We start from the raw sequence: 22,358 nt of genomic DNA on the forward strand, positions 1-22,358 counted from the left end.
AGAGGACTTAAAAGGAAAGTTCATAATAGTCAATTACGATTACCAGCCATTTGTTGGCCAAGTTTTGAAGGTTGTAGGAGAGGAGATGGAAATCAGTTACATGCAACAAGCAGCTGAAAGAAAGAATTCATTTGCGTGGCCCCAAGTTCAGAACATCACATACTACTTCAAGTCGGATGTCCAAGCAGTAATCTCCCAACCAGAGCCGTGTACTACAACACGAAGGAATTCAAAACTCGGCAACTGACTGGGAAATGTTTACAGAGCTTCATTAGTCCAAATTCAAAACTCTGCAACTCTGACTGGGAAAAGTTTACCAAATTCCAAGTTACACACCAGTTAGGCTACAGAATACTACATAGGCCTACACAAGAAAACGACATACACAAGCAATCTAAAAAGAAATCGATGTTTTAAAGATGTTATTGAATGATGAGTTCAATTTGAGAACGTTGATGAGTTCCATTTGATGTTCAAACAATGGATTTGGTTAATATTCTGATGTTCAGCATACAGAAATGTTTTATTTTGAAGTTGGTGTAATAATTGTTTATGCATTTTCTTTCAAATGCCTGATGTAATGTCATGACATTACTTTGAGAATGATATCCACTGTTTCGTGACGATTTTAAGCAAAACTACAGTTTTTTGCCCAATGTTTAAGGAATGTTTTTTAATGAATGGCTTTTTGGAAAAATTGATGTGAAAAATGTATCACTAGCCACTTTAAACAATGCCACTTAATATGTTTACATACCCTACATTACTCATCTCATATGTGTATACTGTACTCTATACCATCTACTGCATCTTGCCTATGCTGTTCTGTACCATCACTCATTCATTTATCTTTATGTACATATTCTTCATCCCTTTACACTTCTGTGTATAAGGTAGTTGTTGTGAAATTGTTAGGTTAGATTACTCGTTGGTTATTACTGCATTGTTGGAACTACAGTTAATGCTACACTCGCATTAACATCTGCTAACCAGTTGTATGTGACAAATCAAATTTGATTTGATTTGAACTAGAAGCACAAGCATTTCGCTACACTCGAATTAACATCTGCTAACCATGTGTATGTGACAAATCAAATTTGATTTGTAATTTTGAGGGGAAAAACAGTGTTGTACTGAATTACATTTTACTAGGGTACATTCATATGAATCACAATAAGAATGAATTATTGGCTTTATTCTGGAATGTAACTAATATAAGGGCATAGGTGACACTCCAATGAACATTAAAAAAAATAATTTTAGGGAATTGTAATTGCTGTTTTATTTTTTTCCTACTTTGAAAACCTTAAGTCTTTTACCTATATATTTTTATTTTTCGAAAGCTATACATTTGTGATATGTTTTCCTGCATATTTCTTGCCCTAATTAATGTCCATCTCCTCTTGTTTCCCTCCCAGGACTCCCCATCCAAAGCACGCATGGGAAACAATACCACTCCAACCAAGCCCCCCCCTGTCACCCTGCCCCCGTTACCCTCAGCTCCCTTGCCTCCTGGCCGGCTACCAATGGAGGCCAACCAAACCACGCCCCCCCAGCAGCCCCAGCTGAAGTTGGCCAGGGTGCAAAACCAGAATGGCATCGTCCTGTCCTGGTGCGTGGCAGAGACTGACCTGACCTGTGCAGGGGTGGAAAGCTACCACCTGTACGCGTACCACCAGGACAACGCTGGGTCGGCCGGGAATGGCCCTGCAGCGGGGCAGCACTGGAAGAAGATTGGGGAGGTGAAGGCACTGCCACTGCCCATGGCCTGTACCCTCACCCAATTCGTTTCTGGATCTACGTATTACTTTGCTGTCCGGGCCCGGGATGTGTACGGGCGCTTGGGGACTTTCTGTGAGCCGCAGTGCACTGACGTCATCAGCGCGACGACTCCTAGCTGAGCCAACCAGGAATGGAAAAGGCATTTCATGTGACAGGAAGTTGATAGCATTCCACCTGCTTATTTTTTAAGGTGATCTGGAGGACCCTGACTGAGATTGCTTTAGTGTTAACACTTGTGAACGTACACAAACACACACCATGAGAAAACATCTAAATGTACACTGTTGGACTCCAGACTACTCTGATTGGAGAAAGGATATGGCAACGGTTATCGTTGTGCCTATCATTGTATATTCTTTGTGAGTTGAGCTATTGTACATAAGTGAATTGTTCCCCATGGCAGGTCAGATATTTATATGTTGACTTCTGTTACCCTTGTCCAGATAATTTTTTTTTTTTTGCTTTATAAAAAATAAGTAAAAGAAAATACATTTTAACGTTCACAGAAATTGCACAGGAATGCAAAATCGGTGTTAGAACTTAAATGATGTTAGAACGATGATAGTAATTTTGTATGTATTGTCTGGTAACCAGACTTAATAGGAATGACAAATTCAATAAAACGTTTTATTGGAAAGTTTACAAGTGTTGAGATTCATTTTGTTAGCCTGTGTTTACCCAGCTGTCCCTATTACACAGCTGTACCCCAATCTTGTTGTCTGTTTTACATCTGACCCATGTCATATTTGCTCGTCCTCACTGATGTAGCCTCTGAAATAGCCCGCAGACGCAATGCTCATTTACTGCCACAGTTCCTTTACATTTTTGGGTGATTGTCTTGTCGGCATTGAAATTGTATATGAATTGAGAATCACATACAAATGTGGTAAGAATCGGAACAGATTCCATGTTTTTGCTGATGTTTACACAATTGGGAAAAGGTGAGATATGAATCGGATATGCCCATACATAAGAATTTGTTGTGCTGTGTAAACCAGGCAGATTTCATGGCTGTGTTTGCACAGGCAGCCCAATTGTGTCAATTACAGTGGGGCAAAAAAGTATTTAGTCAGCCACCAATTGTGCAAGTTCTCCCACTTAAAAAGATGAGGACTGTAGTTTTCATCACAGGTGCAATTCAACTATGATAGACAAAATGAGAAAAAAATCCAGAAATCACATTGTAGGATTTTTAATTAATTTATTTGCAAATTATGGTGGAAAATAAGTATTTAGTCACCTACAAACAAGCAAGATTTCTGGCTCTCACAGACCTGTAACTTCTTTAAGAGGCTCCTCTGTCCTCCACTCATTACTTGTATTAATGGCACCTGTTTGAACTTGTTACCAGTATAAAAGACACCTGTCCACAACCTCAAACAGTCACACTCCAAACTCCACTATGGCCAAGACCAAAGAGCTGACAAAATTGTAAACCTGCACCAGGCTGGGAAGACTGAATCTGCAACTTGTTTTGAAGAAATCAACTGTGGGAGCAATTATTAGGAAATGGAAGACATACAAGACCACTGATAATCTCCCTCGATCTGGGGCTCCATGCAAGATCTCACCCCGTGTGGTCAAAATGATCACAAGAACGGTGAGCAAAAATCCCAGAACCACACGGGGGGACCTAGTGAATGACCTGCAGAGAGCTGGGACCAAAGTAACAAAGCCTACCATCAGTAACACACTACGCCGCCAGGGACTCAAATCCTGCAGTGTCAGACGTGTCCCCCTGCTTAAGCCAGTATATGTCCAGGCCCGTCTGAAGTTTGCTAGAGAGCATTTGGATGATCAAATCAAATCAAATTGATTTATATAGCCCTTCGTACATCAGCTGATATCTCAAAGTGCTGTACAGAAACCCAGCCTAAAACCCCAAACAGCAAGCAATGCAGGTGTAGAAGCACGGTGGCTAGGAAAAACTCCCTAGAAAGGCCAAAACCTAGGAAGAAACCTAGAGAGGAACCAGGCTATGTGGGGTGGCCAGTCCTCTTCTGGCTGTGCCGGGTGGAGATTATAACAGAACATGGCCAAGATGTTCAAATGTTCATAAATGACCAGCATGGTCGTATAATAATAAGGCAGAACAGTTGAAACTGGAGCAGCAGCATGATCCAGAAGAAGATTTAGAGAATGTCATATGGTCAGATGAAACCAAAATATAACTTTTTGGTAAAAACTCAACTCGTCGTGTTTGGAGGACAAAGAATGCTGAGTTGCATCCAAAGAACACCATACCTAATGTGAAGCATGGGGGTGGAAACATCATGCTTTAGGGCTGTTGTTCTGCAAAGGGACCAGGACGACTGATCCGTGTAAAGGAAAGAATGAATGTGGCCATGTATCGTGAGATTTTGAGTGAAAATCTCCTTCCATCAGCAAGGGCATTGAAGATGAAACGTGCCTGGGTCTTTCAGCATGACAATGATCCCAAACACACTGCCCGGGCAACGAAGGAGTGGCTTCGTAAGAAGCATTTCAAGGTCCTGGAGTGGCCTAGCCAGTCTCCAGATCTCAACCCCATAGAAAATATTTGGAGGGAGTTGAAAGTCTGTGTTGCCCAGTAACAGCCCCAAAACATCACTGCTCTAGAGGAGATCTGCATGGAGGAATGGGCCAAAATACCAGCAACAGTGTGTGAAAACCCTGTGAAGACTTACAGAAAACGTTTGACCTCTGTCATTGCCAACAAAGGGTATATAACAAAGTATTGAGATAAACTTTAGTTATTGACCAAATACTTATTTTCCACCATAATTTGCAAATAAATCCATAAAAAATCCTACAATGTGATTTTCTGGATTTTTTCCCCCTCATTTTGTCTGTCATAGTTGAAGTGTACCTATGAGGAAAATTACAGACCTCTCATCTTTTTAAGCGGGAGAACTTGCACAATTGGTGGCTGACTAAATACTTTTTTGCCCCACTGTATTTGCAAAAAAGCTGATCTGGTCAAAAAAGCTGGTTAAAAAAACAATTAGTGGAAAAATATCACAATTGGTCTGCCTGTGTAAACGCAGCCATAGAATCTGATCTTTTCACTTCCAATTTCAATTTTACCACCTCTATATGTGGATCTCAATCCTGATACAAACCATATCCTCCATATGCGACCTCTGACTGGACGCTCAGATTCTTTTGATCTGAAAGTGTTATTTTTTGCACATGACCTGCCATTATCATGACAACCACCCCAAAATGTAAAGGAACAGTGACAGGAAATGAGCATTGCATCTGTGTGCTATCCGGGATCCTTAGGACTACTTCAGAGGCTACGTCAGTTTGAACGTGCAAATCGGATGGGGGTCGCATGTAAAACTGAGTAAACAAAAAGAAAAACGATTGGATGTAGAAGGAAAGTCAGATTTGGGTTTTTAGAGTGGCTGTTAAAACACAGCCTTCGTGTCATAGCTTTATGTAGTGTACTTAAGTTGTCATTGATTGCTTTTACTACATACCATTATGCATTCAATTGATTCAGTATTAATCAATGTTGCAAGGAATTACTTGCATTGCAGACCAATATTCATGTTTCTTTCTCTCCAGCCGACAATCTGACATTAGGCTAATCTTATGGCATCTGGAGGTACTTTTATAGAAGTTTCCTGTCAGCAGCTGAAGAGATCCGGAGGGTGGCAGCCATTCAGAAACGCACCAATAAAGCTGTCATTATCCAACACTGACACCCCTGAACACGATGTTAGTTTAAAAAATAATGTCAGGTAGCAGGTGTTCATTATTGACAATAGGGGGAGCCATTCTCCTTATTATATTATATTTTCCTAGACATTTGTTGCAAATGAGAACCTGCATCCCTTTAATTCAAAATTCTATAGAGGATCCCACCTCCACATACCTCTCCCTCCCTCCCTCCCTCCCTCTCTCTCCCTCTCTCTCTCTCTCTCTCTCTCTCTCTCTCTCTCTCTCTCTCTCTCTCTCTCTCTCTCCCCCCCTCCCTCCCTCCCTCTCCCCCTCTCTGGTCTCTAGTAGAGGAGGGGTGGACAGCGAGTCAGTGCACTTTGAGATCTACGTTCTAAGGCAGATGGAGGTGCCAGTTGTACGTTGTCTCTAGCTCTGGGTAGTACCTCAGCATGCCGCCTGTTTGACACGTTTAACAGTTGTCCCGGAGAAGGCTTTACATCTTAAATTACCGGAAGGCTCCTGGTTTTTGGCGGAAAAGGAAGAGCTGAAGAACAATTGTAACAGTTGGAGAAATTACTGATAACCCTCCTCTCAGCTCACACAAACCGCCGAAACGGAAGGCTTTGGAGTATTCAATTTTTTTTTTCGTTGTATGTTTTTTCTCTTCCTTATCGTGGTGCTGGGAGGTGCTTCATCTTTTCATATATTCGCTCTCTCCATCATTTGCCTCCTCATTTATTTCTCCATCTACCTGCTGTACAATTTCCTCTATTTATGAGTGAGAGAGAGAGGAGGGGGAGTTTTTATTTTCATTTTGAGACTTTTTTTCTTTCCTGTCTCTTTCCTCTCTCCCTCCTCACCATTCCATCCTTTTTGATCCTTATTCCTTTCCTTCTCTCCTCTACCCTTTTCCACCAGTTCTCCACAGCACATTCCTCTCCCTCTCTTTCTCTGTCTTTAAACTCAGATGTAAATTAACTTGGACTGAATTTTTTTTAAAGAAAGAGACAACTAAACAGCAACTCTTCTTCAATGACTCCTTTTCCCCCATTTTCCTTCTCTTCCTCCTCTGGTCCTTCCTCACCCACATCCTATGCATCACAATTTTGCAGGATTCTTAAATTGGTAACTCTAGGTAGGTTTACTATTGTTTAGTGTCTGTCTATCTGTCTGTCTGTGTGTGTATTTGTGTGTGCTTTACGTATACATAAAACACACATACACACACACTCACACACTAAACTATGGCGAAAAGGAGAGAGATTATATCTGGTACTCATAGTCAGTTGATGTTGGTCTCACAATTCTCCCATGCCCATTCTTTCGCCGCGTCAGTTCAGTCAAACTTCATCCATTTTTAATTGTTGTCTTTGAGGAATACAGTTATCTATCTTGCCGTTTTCTCTGTCTCGCCTTATACATTGCATTTCTCATATGTACCTGATGCCATTTTGAGTCTTAATTGGAATATTAGCACAAAATGACTACGTTTTGCCTGAAGTTTTGACTTGTGATTTAGCAAACTATGTATTTGGACAGAAACTTGAAAACTGCCAGTGTTGGGTAAGGTATTATTGGATCCTATGGTTCTTTCTGGTTGTTTGACATATCACGGTTAATGTTTGATTTTCAATTTCTTTCATTCAGCTGGTCCATCATCTGTATGTAGCTTTCTCACCCCCACCCACCCACTTGCCCCCTCTCTCTCTCTCTCTCTCTCTCTCTCTCTCTCTCTCTCTCTCTCTCTCAATTATTGACACGCACACATTACCCAAAAGTACTAAACGTCCCATACCAATTTCCCTTTTCGTTTTCAATTCTGTTTGTTTCTGCATCCCCCTCCTTATTTCGGTTTGATGTTTTTTCAACTAGAATGGACAGTTCTCCATTAATTGTCTCTGGAGCTGTTTCTTCCCCTTCCTTGTATTCCACCTCTCTTGTATCTTAAAAGGCACGTAAATCAGGAAAGGCTTCCGGGCTTAGTTGTTGAAAAGTAGATGAAAAAGCTTGTAAAGCCTTGGCTTGCGACACATCTGAAGACCGCTGTTCACAGTGTGTGTGTAGGTTTGAAATAGTGACAGACTGATAGACAGATAAGAATAGAAATCAGTAGGAGAAGAATGTTGTTCATCTCATTGCTTTCCATCTCTCTCTGTCAAATTCCCCTGTTATTTATGATGGTTCTTCTCAGCATCTGAGTTGTATGTCTTATGGGAGGTCCCTTTTCAATCATCAACATCACCAGTTCACCCAAAATAAGTTATTAATGTAGCCCTTGTGTGTCCATTGGAAACACACACACACACACACGCACACAGTTTATGGCAAACAATTTCAATCAATAGCATTTACATCTTCAACTTTTGTCTTTTTTCTTCTTCTTGTGGATTGTAAAGGGGATTCAATTCAAACAAACACCCCATGTTTATTGCTTTGAGCCGGATTTCACCATGAAGGACTAAGGAACCCACACCACATTTTGTGTTTTCAAGTGGCAGCTCTGTCTTTACTGTTGTCCCACTCCTCTGATCACCACTAAATTAATAATGAGTTACAGACAAGAGTTAAATAGGTGAGTAGTGGATTGAACTGTGTGTGTACGTGCCTCTGCTTGCATCTATAGTGTGTGTGCTTGCATGCATGTGAGAGAGAGAATAAGTGTGTGTGCTTGCAGTATAAGTGGGTGTGTGTGTGTGCGTGTGCGTGTGTGTGTACACTAGCATGTAGGGTTGTCTGTGTGTGTATTCCGGATGAACTTTGATTAGTAGGTTGCGTTCTAACGGGGTGTACAGTATCTAGATCTCTCTCTGTCCTTTTCGATCTATCCTCACCACACTGTCTTATCACAGCTTCTGATCTTAATAAGTGTTCTATACATTTACCCTCTGCATGAACTGTACTGTATAGAACAGCTTATTGTGTCGTCCAGGGTTGCCCAACTGGTGGCCTGCAGGCTGAATTTGGCCTGGGGGTGGTTTGATTTGGCCCCCCAAGTTTGAGCAAAAACACATAAAAGACTGTAAAAACACCAGGAAATGATCTCCAAGTGATTTGAATTTTGGAACGCATTTCCCACGTATAGAGAGACACGTGATCATATATAAATATAAGCAAGGCTTAAAAATATTATGTTTTAGTCAAATATTATATCTGTTTGAGCTTCTTGCGGTCAATTTGCAGTCTAGGAATGATTTGTGATTATGTTCCGGCCACCCGACCATCCGCTCAAGAATCGTCCCGTGGCTGAATCTAGTTGATGATCACTGATGTGGTCTTTCGGCCTGCCCCTCCTATCCTCTCCATCTAAACACATTGTTTTGTGTCTATATATAACTCACTCAATTAGTACATCAAATCAAATGTTATTGGTCACATGCACAGTAGGCTACAATACAGAGTGATACTGTTCATGTATAGATGTAGGATCCTAATTTGATCACTTTTGTTGCAGAGAAATATTGAGCTTTGTGATTTACATCAATTCACTGAAAACCCACGCTGACAAAGTTATATAAACAATATTGTACTTTTCATGAAGTCTGCTTTTGGCCAGTTTAATAACCTAACCACCGATCAAGCAACATTATGGACTAAACGTTCAAATCCTGTTGCTGCAGGATTATTTTGCTGTGGCAATATAGGTCAAATTAAGATCCCTGGTCTAGTATGGCTGCATTGTCTTGCTGGTTTGATCCATTTATCTTCATAGGGCACGATTCTGACACGAGTTAAGTGCGTGTAAATTAACGTAATTCCCTTTTTCTGTACCTTTCTCTCTATTAAGCATGAGAATAGTGTGCTGTTCACCTGCTGTTCATTGGAGATGGAATAAATGAAGGTACAGCAGAGGTGTCTACAGATACACCGTATTCTGACCTTGATTTAATTCCCTAATAATTCCACCACCTTTACGCATAGGGAAACCATGAATAAGGTCTAGCGAACCTACCGGTTCCAAGTGGCAAAAGCATCTTCTTCATGCACTGTAATTTACAATTTGATAAGATCTATTGATAAGAGCTATGTACAGTGCATTCAGGAGGTTCCAGAGTGGCGCAGCGGTCTAAGGCACTGCATCTCAGTGTTAGAGGCGTCACTACAGACCCTGGTTGAATTCCAGTCTGTATCACAACCGGCCGTGATTGGGAGTCCCATAGTGCGGCACACAATTGGCCCAGCGTCGTCAGGGTGTGTTGCAGGCCGTCATTGTAAATAAGAATTTGTTCTTAACTGACTTGAATAGTTAAATATAGGTTCAATAAAATAAATAAATAACTCAATGTGGAAAAAGTCAATGAGCTGATAGATTTGAAGACTAAGTCTTAAATATATGCCCATATTTGTATTATGTAAAATATTAGCCACTATCATTATCAACTTTCCGTAAGCCGAATAACAACACATATTCAACTGCCAATTTACTGTTAGTTCCCTTCAGTTGGTATTCTCTACATTATCATTCCATTTAATTACGTTGTTTTGTTTACCTACATGTGAATCCTCTGCAAACGATGTCACAGCTTTTTGGTTGTTGCTGATCTTAAGCCCATCCCTTTAAATACGGCGTGGCTTTAAGTTTGAACGTTTAGGACGGACATATATGATGTCTTCACTATTATTCTACAATGTAGAAAATAGTACAAATAAAGAAAAACCCTTGAATGTGTAAGTGTGTCCAGACTTTTGACTGGTTTTATATATAATAAATGACATGTAGGCTAATTCAATCGTTATGGAGCGGGCAGACCAAGCCTCGACATTTTGAACATCGACGCATTGTGCAATACTTGGCTGTGTCGTCACACAGTTCCATGGGTTAGTGCAGGCAGTAGATGAGAGTATAACCTACTATTGTGCAGTGTTCTCCCTATTATAATTCTATGTACAGTAATCTTCCAGTTTTACCATGGGTTGAAGAACTGAATGTGGCAATTTTCAGAATGAATCGAACCACCGTTTTCTTTCTTTCGCTCATGAAGGCTCTCCAAACCAGTTTTTTTTTAATGATTCATAAATACTTTCCTAAGTTAAATAATATAAAATATCAGAGCATTTTTAAATCTACCAATTGCATATATTTAGATGGCTTTCCTTCATTGATCCCTAATATTCTAAACCTGTTCGATATATTCTGTTGTGTCCGTCAACAAAATTCAAACTTAAAGCCACGCCGCATTTAAAGGGATGGCTTAACATAAATGTACTGACAACCATATTGAATAAAAACTATACAAGAAACTCTGTTGGCCAGCAAGTGGGAGGGTTTTCAGCAGTTGAATAAAATGTATTGAGTGTGCGCAAGGGAACCACGCTTGCAAAGCCCGTTACGCACCTTCATAAGGTAAGTCTGAATACCAAGTGCATAGGAAAGGCGTGCTTAACGAATACGTCATTTCCTAAATCGGAATCGGGCCCATAGAGCCGAGCCTATATCTGTTATGTACAATACAGACTGTACAGGTCATTTGACTGTCCTTTTGCAATTTGGTCCGTTGTGGCTGCATTATGGCTTGTTTCGATTTGGTTTTAGTTCAGTATCTCTATCTTATTTTGATATTTTCAGATACTTAGCTTTATTTCCTCCCATGTTTCCCCTTACATTCAACGTCTGTGTGATGAATCTGTTTAAATGAGTGGTACAGTGAATCGTACACCAGCCAGGGCGTGCTTGGTCCTCTTTGAGGCCCCCTAAAGTGTTGATTTCAGGCTGCATCATAGGATTCCCGTGGTGGTTCACTGTAGGCTTGAGTGTCCTAATGCCATTTGTTGTTTTTCTTTTCAATAGACCCCATATGCCTATTAGTCATTTCTGAGAAATTCACTTAAGCTTCTAATGGAAATGGGGTCTAAAATGGAGGTTGGTGCATGGTGAAAACTGTGCTTGTGAATGTAATTCATATTCCCCCAAAATGTGAAAATCTTGGCTTGCTTTTGGTTATTTTAATATTAGAGGCAGCATATAAAACTGCCACAGCTTCTACTTAGTCATTACCCAAGACCTAAGTATTGATCAACTAACTTTCATGTTATCTACAATTCTGCTAAATGTCATATAATATCAAATCTGATTCTTATCTTAAGTGGTTGAAGTCAATCAGTTGCAAAGTTTAAGTCAATGTCAGATGTTAGTGGATGTGAGATATAATTTTAAGTCTAGACTTTCCTTTACGAAGGCCTTGGATTAAGCTTTTTTAACTAATTATCCTTCCTATTCCTCCATCTCAATCATTAGAGCAAAAGTAGTCTCTCAAAGTTACAGCGCGTTGATGTTAATTGAGTATAGTGTACTGTGGACCCAAGTAGTCTGAATGATTTAGGTAGGCTTTTAACCCAGCACAGTGAGGAGGGATGACACTACGCTTGGAGAGTGAGCTCTTATTACTATTTATAATACACAATGTTCCTCCCAGGTACATTTTTTGACAATGTCTCCGTCTCAAATGGCACCCTGTTCCCTATATAGTACATTACCTCTGACAGGGATTTGGCTGAAAGTAGTACACTGTATAGGTGATAGGGTGCCATTTGGGACTCAGACAATGTCTTCCTGTCTCTAACTCACAAAGGGCATCCATCCACCCCTCCATCTCAGTTCTAAAGGATGAATGCTATTTCAAAGCTGTGGCGCATGGTGAGGTTATGTTGCTGCATTTGAGAGACATGGCTAGCCTATACGTTCAATTTGTGACATTTCTGGTCAATTCTGTAAAGACATGATACTGATTTGCATTTACTGTATGTAGGCTATAGACCTAGCACTTTTTATTGAGTCTCAAAGTGATTTACATTGTATGCCAGTAGCTCACATATTTCCTTTATCATATGCTATGCATTCCATTTTTGAAGGGGGCAAAGGAAGTTATAAGTATGTATTTAGCAATGAGACTCCAATCTGCTGCCCTTTCCAGATAGATGTTAATAATCAGTAGTTTTGTTTAATCCATTTTACTATCACCACAATATATCATATTGTATATTTCTGAATAATTGTCTTTGAAAGACGTTGTTTGATTGTAGTGAGGCTAGGGCTGGCCCGGCTTACTTGCATGTGGTACAGTATTTAATTGCCGAAGTGTGCATATGTTTCTTTGAGCCCAATACATCATTTGCAGTATTAATATCATTTAAATACTACTGAAGGAGTTTGAGATAATTACAGTTGGAAAGAGAGAAAGATGGGTTTTGGAAATAAAATGTGTTGAATACATAATTTATCACTCTGCCAGACAGGATAAAAATTCCTCACACAGTGATATCCTTTGACATTTTTCCCAGGGCTAAAATGTGTGTACACACACACACTTCCTAGAGGGCAACATGGTAAAATTCAGCGGGAAATGCAGGACACAACCCATCTACAAAAGTGGGAAGGGATGAAGGCAGGAAGAGAACATGAGAGAATGATGCATATATTACACGGACAAGATCAGAGACTAGTGGGTGTTAGGCCAAAGTTACTTCTTGAATACTTATCATCAAAATTGGCAAAGTGCTTCCTATTTGTTGAACCCATTTTATATGTCTGTTGTGTATGGAACTTTTTCCAGAAATCTAATGTTGAATGTCCTGAATGTTAGGCTCAAGTTAAATCTACCCATTTACAAACCTTGAATACTCAAAGGGCCAATGCAGCCGTTTGCTTTTCAATATGAAATAATTTATTGGTGGCAATCTAGTACCTTACTGTGATTGTTATTAATTAAAATAGCAAAAAAATAAACAAAAATAGCTTTTTAGCAAATATACATTTCTCAAGCAAGAATTTTGCTAGAACTGTTATTGGCAGAGAGGTTTAGAACTCTTTTCTTATTTGTCTATTAACTCATTTACTGCCTGGTGATAGGCACTCCAAAACTCCATCCCACCAAAACAGACGGCCTTTCAAAAAGCTCTTACACTTAAAGGGCATTATTGTAATTGTCACAATTTCTCAATATTATTCCAACCTCATATTGTGGAAATATACATCACGTTTTTGACTTCACTGGGCCTTTAATGTCAACATTGCCAAAGTGGTTACTATATGTTTTACACATTTTGTATGTCTGTCAATGTAAGATATAGGATATTTTCTGAAATTTTATTTTAAAAAGTGGTATTTAATTAATGTTAGGCCAAAGTTGAATCCAACCAACAGACAAATTGAACTAAGTACCATTTTTCATTTGCACACATTTTGTACTGTCTGTCAATGTATAATATGGAACTTTTATAATATATGATAAGAAGATAAATCACACTGCATAATTGTGTGTTGGCCAAGAGCCAATCCATAAGTCAGAAAGGATTTGAATTCAGATTGTGAAGTGAAAGGTGAAAAGCTGTGTTATAAAAGCCTTGAACCTCTGAAGCAATTGACTTGTGTATACAAACGACACAAAAGAATTCACCATTAAGCAGAGAAACATTCGCCCTAACAGATCATGTCTGGTTATTGACCATCTCTCTGTCCTCTCTCCCCAGTCTTGACAAAGACCCAACGTACAGACCGATGATGGTGACTAAATAAACGAGGGAGCGACAGAAGACACGGAAAAGGGGAAGGAGGAAGACATGCTCTAATCTCCGCATTTCCACGGCAACCGTTGTTCACACACACACACACACACACACACACACACACACACACACACACACACACACACACACACACACACACACACACACACACACACACACACACACACACACACACACACACACACACACACACACACACACACGGAGTTGTCAGAGGAAACCTCGTCGCGCTGTATCCTCCAGTGGAAGAAGACGGGAGGATGAGTCATACGACAGGAGACGAATGAGAGCGCCGCCCCTCTCCATTCGTCATTTCTCTATTTATTTTTGAGTTCTCCTTACACACTCAAACTTGACACACGCACACTTGTTCAATCCCGGTGCTCATCCCCCACTCCATAAGCCCTCTTCACGTCTACTCCTCTCTGCACGGCTTCCTCTGTTCATCCTTCCCTCCACCCGGTGCTATGAGAGGAGTAGTTGGGTCCCAGACCACACCACCATGCCAGTTCTGAAGAGTAGAGAGGAGATCTGGGCTGGCAATGTACAAGGTAGGACCCCCAAGGCCTTTTACACTTGACCTTTTCTCTCTGTTTCACAGATGCAGTCCATCAGTCTTAGGCCCGAAATTCAATCAAACCTGCAATGTTTATTACATGAACATTGTAGTCATTTGGCAGATGCTCTTATTCATTCATCTTATGCTAGCTAAGTGGGACAACCAGTACATTTCCGCCCTATAAAGTAGCTATCAGCAAAGTCAGAGCTGGCAAGGGAGAGGAGAAAAAGCCAAGTGCGAGTGTTAATTCACAAAATGCATTTAAAAACATATATAATTATGAAGTGTATTCGATAATAAACTATTGTCCGTGAACATACACACTTGTTATTGTGAAAACTGGACACATCCACCCATGAGCGGAATGTACCTGGTAGTAGCGGTGGTTTTTGAAGAGAAAGAGGGGCTGCCTAAATATCACAATGCAGGTTCGATTGAAAAGCCTTCCGTTTCTTTATGTGTGATACAATATCCACATGAGGCTGAATGTGTAACTGTCTGCCTTTGAAAGGGCTTATTTACATGTCTTTTGTGAACAGTAATGATCTAATATGACCAGCAAAACCAAAGTCCCCTCTTTTGGCCATCGGCAACCAATGCTATTCCTTTTTGGACTTCATTTAGTACGTACAAACAGTCATTGCTCATGTTATTTAAATCTAGAACCATTCGTTTTCAGTACCAGCGAGATCGAGAGAAAAGCATGAGGTAGAGAATGAAACTAGAAACGGATAAAGGGTGAGAATGGAGGATGAAGGAAGAAAGAGTTAGGAGAGTGTAGCGGAAGAAAGAGTTAGGAGAGTGTAGAGGAAGAAAGAGTTAGGAGAGTGTAGAGGAAGAAAGAGTTAGGAGAGTGTAGAGGAAGAAAGAGTTAGGAGAGTGTAGAGTGTAGAGGAAGAAAGAGTTAGGAGAGTGTAGCGGAAGAAAGAGTTAGGAGAGTGTAGAGGAAGAAAGAGTTAGGAGAGTGTAGAGGAAGAAAGAGTTAGGAGAGTGTAGAGTGTAGAGGAAGAAAGAGTTAGGAGAGTGTAGAGGAAGAAAGAGTTAGGAGAGTGTAGAGGAAGAAAGAGTTAGGAGAGCGTAGAGGAAGAAAGAGTTAGGAGAGTGTAAAGGAAGAAAGGACTAATTTTCTTCCTCTCTCTCTCCCTGGGGTGGGTGTAGAGGGAACTAAAAGTGGATGGAAAACTGGAAGTGAAAGAGAGACAGGTTTATCTAATAGTGGATGTGGAGACTGGGAGTGAGACAGAGAGACAGGTTTATCTAATAGTGGATGTGGAGACTGGAAGTGAGACAGAGAGACAGGTTTATCTAATAGTGGATGTAGAGATTGGAAGTGAGACAGAGAGACAGGTTTGTCTAATAGTGGATGAAGAGACTGAAAGTGAGACAGAGAGACAGGTTTATCTAATAGTGACAAAGAGACAGAGAGAGAGAGGCCCAATTTTGATAAACTCTGATATCTACTGGGTGAAATACCACAGTGTACCATCACAGCAGCAAGATGTGTGACCTGTTGCCACAGGAAAAGGGCAACCAGTGAAGAACAAACACCATTGTAAATACAACCCATACTTATGTTTATTTATTTTCCCTTATGTACTTTAACCATTTGTACATCGTTACAACACTGTATATAGACATAATATGACATTTGAAATGTCTTTTGGAACTTTTGGAACTGTTTACTGTTAATTTTGTTGTTGATTTCACTTTAGTTTATTATCTAGTTCACATGCTTTGGCAATGTTAACATACAGTATGTTTCCCATGCCAATGAAGCCCTTGACTTGAGAGGGGCAGGGAGAGACAGACAGACTGAATGAAACCCAGAGCGAGTGAAAGGGTCATTTATCTGACTGAGGATGGAGATCTCAGACAGAGGTTACGTCTCAAATGACATCCTGTTCCTTATAATGGGCACTACTTTTGACCAGAGCCCTATGGGGCAAAAATATTGCACTAAATAGGAATAGGTGCCATTTGGGACACAGACAGATAGATTGGGAACGGGAGCGTGCGGCCCAGAAGGAGCTTGTTTGTGGAGCTGGTTTGGTTTGTGGTGGATTACGTGTTCTCTTGTTCTCTTGCCGGGCTTAGTGGTGTGGCAGCCCCTTCTGTGAGCAGTAGCTTGTGACCAGAGTGTATGTGTGTGTGTGTGTTGAGAGAGTGGCAGCAGTGCATCATGGCCACAGACAGACGACCTGGCAGGCAACTCTATTGGCTTCTGGCTTCATTTGACTGGCTTTACAATTATTGATGGAGTCATTAAAAGGATTAAGGGGACTCGAAGTGCAGTCTGACAGGTTTTTGTGTACTGAATGTATCGGACAGTGTGCGTGTCGGTTTGTTTGTGAGAGAGAGATGTACAAGTATTCCTTGTGGTCAAAGTTAAAGACATTTAAATAGTTATTTTCTTACTCTAGACTTTTTTCTGGTCCTCTTCTCATTCCTCGTTGAACCTGTAATGCATCACCATCTCCCAAGTATAGACTTTTCACGTACGACAATCAGTGTACTGACCCATCGTCGATGACGGAAAATGTATGCCCTCACTAACTGTCGCTCTACTAAGTGACGATCATCTGACTCCCACCCACTCACCGTTTGCTTCTCAGATGAAAATATGCATTCCAAATGTCTCTCTTTTTCTACCTCTCTCTCTTTTTTCCCCTCACCACCACTGCCAGTCATGTGTGACTGTCTTTGAAGGTAGGATGGAAGGTCTAAGAATAGCATAGATGGGCCACATCACTGTGATACTGCTGCAGCCCACTGTGATACTGCTGCAGCCCACATACCGTAGCTTCTTAGAGGGCCATTCTTTCTCACGCTCTCACTCATATCAGCATTCCTTCAACACGTATCCTCTTAACAGGCAACCGAATATACTTCTAGTGTAGGTGTTTTGATACAATTTATAGGATAGGGACTTTGAATAGAAAAAAATGCATCTTCACTGAAATATCCTGGCTTCTTAATATAATAATATATGCCGTTTAGCAGACACGTTTATCCAAAGCGACTTAGTCATGCTTGCATACGTTTTACGTACAGGTGGCCCTGGGAATCCAACCCACTGTCCATGCTCTACCAACTGAGCTACAGAGGACCACTTCTTTTGACTTGAGTCAATGCAGCACAGTGAGAGTCTAATCGGTTGGTTACTGATCCCCTCTCTTTGGCGGTTTGTTCTGTAAATGACATGATCGGAATGTCTTGGTCGTCGTAGATTCTTAGAGTGCCATATCAGCTCAACTCATCAGCATACCTTGAATTGCCCCTTCGATACCTATTCCCCTTAATAGGCTACCTGATATCCTCTTCCTCCGTGTCCCAAATGGCATTCTATTCCTATGTAGTGCACTAGTTTTGACCAAAAGGAAGTGCATTAAACAGGGAATATGGTGTCATTTGAGACACAACCTAGTCTAGGTGCTTGGATAAAATTGATAGGCTAGGGTGTATACTGCTTTTGAATAGAGAAATGTCTCCATTGAAATATCTTGGCTTCTCTTGACTTGAGTCAATGCAGCACACTGAGAGTCTCGTTGGTTATATGATCAGAATGTGTAAATGCTGTCCGAACATTTCTTGTTGTTGAAGTTGTCACTGTTCCCTGTCATGCCAACGGAACCTCTTTTGAAGACGCTTTTTGACAGGCAGACAGAGTTACGGCGAGAGAGAGAGAGAGAAGGGAGAGAGAGAGGTGAAGACGGACAACATTACAGTAACATATGTAATGTTGTCAGTAGACTACAGTAACATATGTAATGTTGTCAGTAAGCTACAGTAACCTATGTAACGTTGTCAGTAGACTACAGTAACCTATGTAACGTTGTCAGTAGACTACAGTAACCTATGTAACGTTGTCAGTAGACTACAGTAACCTATGTAATGTTGTCAGTAGGCTACAGTAACCTATGTAACGTTGTCAGTAGGCTACAGTAACATATGTAATGTTGTCAGTGGGCTACAGTAACATATGTAATGTTGTCAGTAGGCTACAGTAACATATGTAACGTTGTCAGTAGGCTACAGTAACATATGTAACGTTGTCAGTAGGCTACAGTAACATATGTAACGTTGTCAGTGGGCTACAGTAACATATGTAACGTTGTCAGTAGGCTACAGTAACATATGTAACATTGTCAGTGGGCTACAGTAACCTATGTAATGTTGTCAGTAGGCTACAGTAACACGTTGTTAGGTCTTTCTGTAGCTCAGTTGGTAGAACATGGCGCTTGTAACGCCAGGGTAGTGGGTTCGATTCCCGGGACCACCCATACGTAGAATGTATGCACACATGACTGTAAGTCGCTTTGGATAAAAGCTGCCTGCTAAATGGCATATATTATTATATATTATTGTCAGTAGGCTACAGTAACCTATGTAATGTCGTCAGTAGGCTACAGTAACCTATGTAATGTTGTCAGTAGGCTACAGTAACCTATGTAATGTTGTCAGTAGGCTACAGTAACCTATGTAATGTTGTCAGTAGGCTACAGTAACCTATGTAATGTCGTCAGTAGACTACAGTAACCTATAACGTTGTCAGTAGACTACAGTAACCTATGTAATGTTGTCAGTAGGCTACAGTAACATATGTAACATTGTCAGTGGGCTACAGTAACATATGTAACGTTGTCAGTAGGCTACAGTAACATATGTAACGTTGTCAGTGGGCTACAGTAACCTATGTAACGTTGTCAGTAGGCTACAGTAACCTATGTAATGTTGTCAGTAGACTACAGTAACCTATGTAATGTTGTCAGTAGGCTACAGTAACATATGTAACATTGTCAGTGGGCTACAGTAACATATGTAACGTTGTCAGTGGGCTACAGTAACCTATGTAATGTTGTCAGTAGACTACAGTAACCTATGTAACGTTGTCAGTTGGCTACAGTAACCTAGTGTAATGTTGTCAGTAGGCTACAGTAATGTTGTCAGTAGGCTACAGTAACCTATGTAACGTTGTCAGTAGGCTACAGTAATGTTGTCAGTAGGCTACAGTAACCTATGTAATGTTGTCAGTAGGCTACAGTAACCTATGTAACGTTGTCAGTAGGCTACAGTAACCTATGTAACGTTGTCAGTAGGCTACAGTAACCTATGTAATGTCATCAGCAGGCTACAGTAACCTATGTAACGCTACAGCTATGTACCGTTGTTGGCTACAGTAACCTATGTAACGTTGTCAGTAGGCTACAGTAACCTATGTAACGTTACTGTCAGTAGGCTACAGTAACCTATGTAACGTTGTCAGTAGGCTACAGTAACCTATTCGTTGTCAGTAGGCTACAGTAACCTATGTAATTAGTTGGCTACAGTAACCTATGTAATGTTGTCAGTAGGCTACAGTAACCTATGTAATATTGTCAGTAGGCTACAGTAATGTTGTCAGTAGGCTACAGTAACCTATGTAATGTTGTCAGTAGGCTACAGTAACCTATGTAATATTGTCAGTAGGCTACAGTAATGTTGTCAGTAGGCTACAGTAATGTTGTCAGTAGGCTACAGTAATGTTGTCAGTAGGCTACAGTGATGTTGTCAGTAGGCTACAGTAACCTATGTAATGTTGTCAGTAGACTACAGTAACATATGTAATGTTGTCAGTAGGCTACAGTAATGTTGTCAGTAGGCTACAGTAACGTTTTCAGTAGACTACAGTAACCTATGTAACGTTGTCAGTAGACTACAGTAACATATGTAATGTTGTCAGTAGACTACAGTAACATATGTAATGTTGTCAGTAGACTACAGTAACATATGTAATGTTGTCAGTAGGCTACAGTAACCTATGTAATGTTGTCAGTAGACTACAGTAATGTTGTCAGTAGACTACAGTAACATATGTAATGTTGTCAGTAGGCTACAGTAACGTTTTCAGTAGGCTACAGTAACCTATGTAACGTTTTCAGTAGGCTACAGTAACCTATGTAATGTTGTCAGTAGGCTACAGTAACCTATGTAATGTCGTCAGTAGGCTACAGTAACCTATGTAATGTTGTCAGTAGGCTACAGTAACCTAGTTTTCAGTAGGCTACAGTAACATATGTAATGTTGTCAGTAGGCTACAGTAACGTTTTCAGCAGGCTACAGTAACCTATGTAACGTTTTCAGTAGGCTACAGTAACCTATGTAACCTAGACTACAGTAACCTATGTAATGTTGTCAGTAGGCTACAGTAACCTATGTAACATTGTCAGTAGGCTACAGTAACATATGTAATGTTGTCAGTAGGCTGCAGTAACCTATGTAATGTTGTCAGTAGGCTGCAGTAATGTTGTCAGTAGGCTACAGTAACCTATGTAATGTTGTCAGTAGGCTGCAGTAACCTATGTAATGTTGTCAGTAGGCTACAGTAACCTATGTAATGTTGTCAGTAGGCTGCAGTAACCTATGTAATGTTGTCAGTAGGCTGCAGTAATGTTGTCAGTAGACTACAGTAACCTATGTAACGTCGTCAGAAGGCTACAGTAACCTATGCTTCAGATGGGAGGGGCAGGTAGCCTACATACACACCCACTGTAAAACAAAATCAGCTCGCAGGCAGACACTGGAATAGGTTTCTGAGTGAGAGTGAGGGCTTTGCATAGGCGCTTTTTGTTGTGATTTGTTGGGACGGGTAAAAATACCTGAACATGAAAGAACGTTATTAACCAGTCCCCAACACTATAGATCACTTTCTTTTTTGGTATGGGTTCTGCTCTTCAAATGATTTGGTTATTTTATGGTTTTCGGTTCTGTTCCCTGAACCAGTTCTAACCCTTGTTTTAAAATACTTTTCTGGTCTTCATGGATAAAAAATAAATGTGTCTCCAGAAATATAATATTGTAATTAGTGTATCAGAGCTGGCTTGTGTGATAAGTCCCTTTGGTTGAAACCTGAACATTTGGATCGATTCCCCATGCTAATGCCAAGGATTTGGCTCAGTGGGCTAAAATACTATTGTAGCTCACAGTGCAGGGACTCCTGAGTCTGAGTGTCCTTAACTACTGTGTGAAGTGAACCTGCCTCCTGAGTCTGGGTGTCCCTAACTACTGTGTGAAGTGAACCTGCCTCCTGAGTCTGAGTGTCCCCCCTGACTGTATCACTGAGCTTGCTTTCATTTGGCCCTCTGCTGGGAACAGCTTGCTAATTAATTACCCATGACCACTGAGGTGGGGAGGTGTTGGGTGGGGTTGAGGGTAACGAGGGTGGTCGTGGGGGAAGCAGGTCATAAACTAGTGTCCTCAGGGGTAGGCTAAAATTAATCATCCCCCATCTCTCCGCCTTGCCAGAAAGACATCTTGCCAGACAAAGTAGTACAGTCTGTCTCTGGGTTTGAATGAGGAAAAGTTATCTGTATCAAGTGTTGTTTTGCATGGCTGTTAACATCTGTCAAACAGAGAATACATAGACAGAGGTATATAGGTACAGTAGAAATGAGTGATGACATAGGTTGTGACTGTAGCAGAAATATATAACCACATGGCTATCCCAGTGGTGGTCCAGTCATAGAGGCTTTATAGCTCTAATCCAGTGGAGGTTCAGTCATAGAGGCTTTATAGTTCTAATCCAGTGGTGGTCCAGTCATAGAGGCTTTATAGTTTTAATCCAGTGGTGGTCCAATCATAGAGGCTTTATAGTTCTAATCCAGTGAGTCCAGTCATAGAGGTTTTTATAGTTCTAATCCAGTGGTGGTCCAGTCATAGAGGCTTTATAGTTCTAAATCCAGTGGTGGTCCAGTCATAGAGGCTTTATAGTTCTAATCCAGTGGTCCAGTCGTAGAGGGTTCTCCAGTCCAGTCGTAGAGGCTTTATAGTTCTAATCCAGTGGTGGTCCAGTCATAGAGGCTTTATAGTTCTA

At 40.7% G+C, this 22,358-nt stretch overlaps 2 protein-coding genes across 2 annotated transcripts in view; both read left to right on the top strand.

Moving 5' to 3' along the window:
* The window catches only part of LOC118364793 (activating transcription factor 7-interacting protein 1-like), a 33,401-nt gene extending 30,974 nt beyond the window's left edge, over window positions 1–2,427 (top strand). Inside the window, exon 14 of the mRNA XM_052490291.1 lies at window positions 1,419–2,427. Coding sequence (XP_052346251.1) covers window positions 1,419–1,901 — 483 coding nt within the window. The 3' untranslated portion in view covers window positions 1,902–2,427. The remainder of the gene's footprint in view (window positions 1–1,418) is intronic.
* A 3,391-nt stretch (window positions 2,428–5,818) lies between these two features.
* LOC118364691 (glutamate receptor ionotropic, NMDA 2B-like) overlaps window positions 5,819–22,358 on the top strand; it is a 126,193-nt gene continuing 109,653 nt past the window's right edge. Inside the window, exon 1 of the mRNA XM_052490154.1 lies at window positions 5,819–8,002. The gene's annotated coding sequence lies outside the window, so the exon portion shown is untranslated. The remainder of the gene's footprint in view (window positions 8,003–22,358) is intronic.

Source organism: Oncorhynchus keta, chromosome 32 (assembly GCF_023373465.1).
Source record: "Oncorhynchus keta strain PuntledgeMale-10-30-2019 chromosome 32, Oket_V2, whole genome shotgun sequence".
NCBI classification, from domain to species: Eukaryota; Metazoa; Chordata; class Actinopteri; order Salmoniformes; family Salmonidae; genus Oncorhynchus; species Oncorhynchus keta.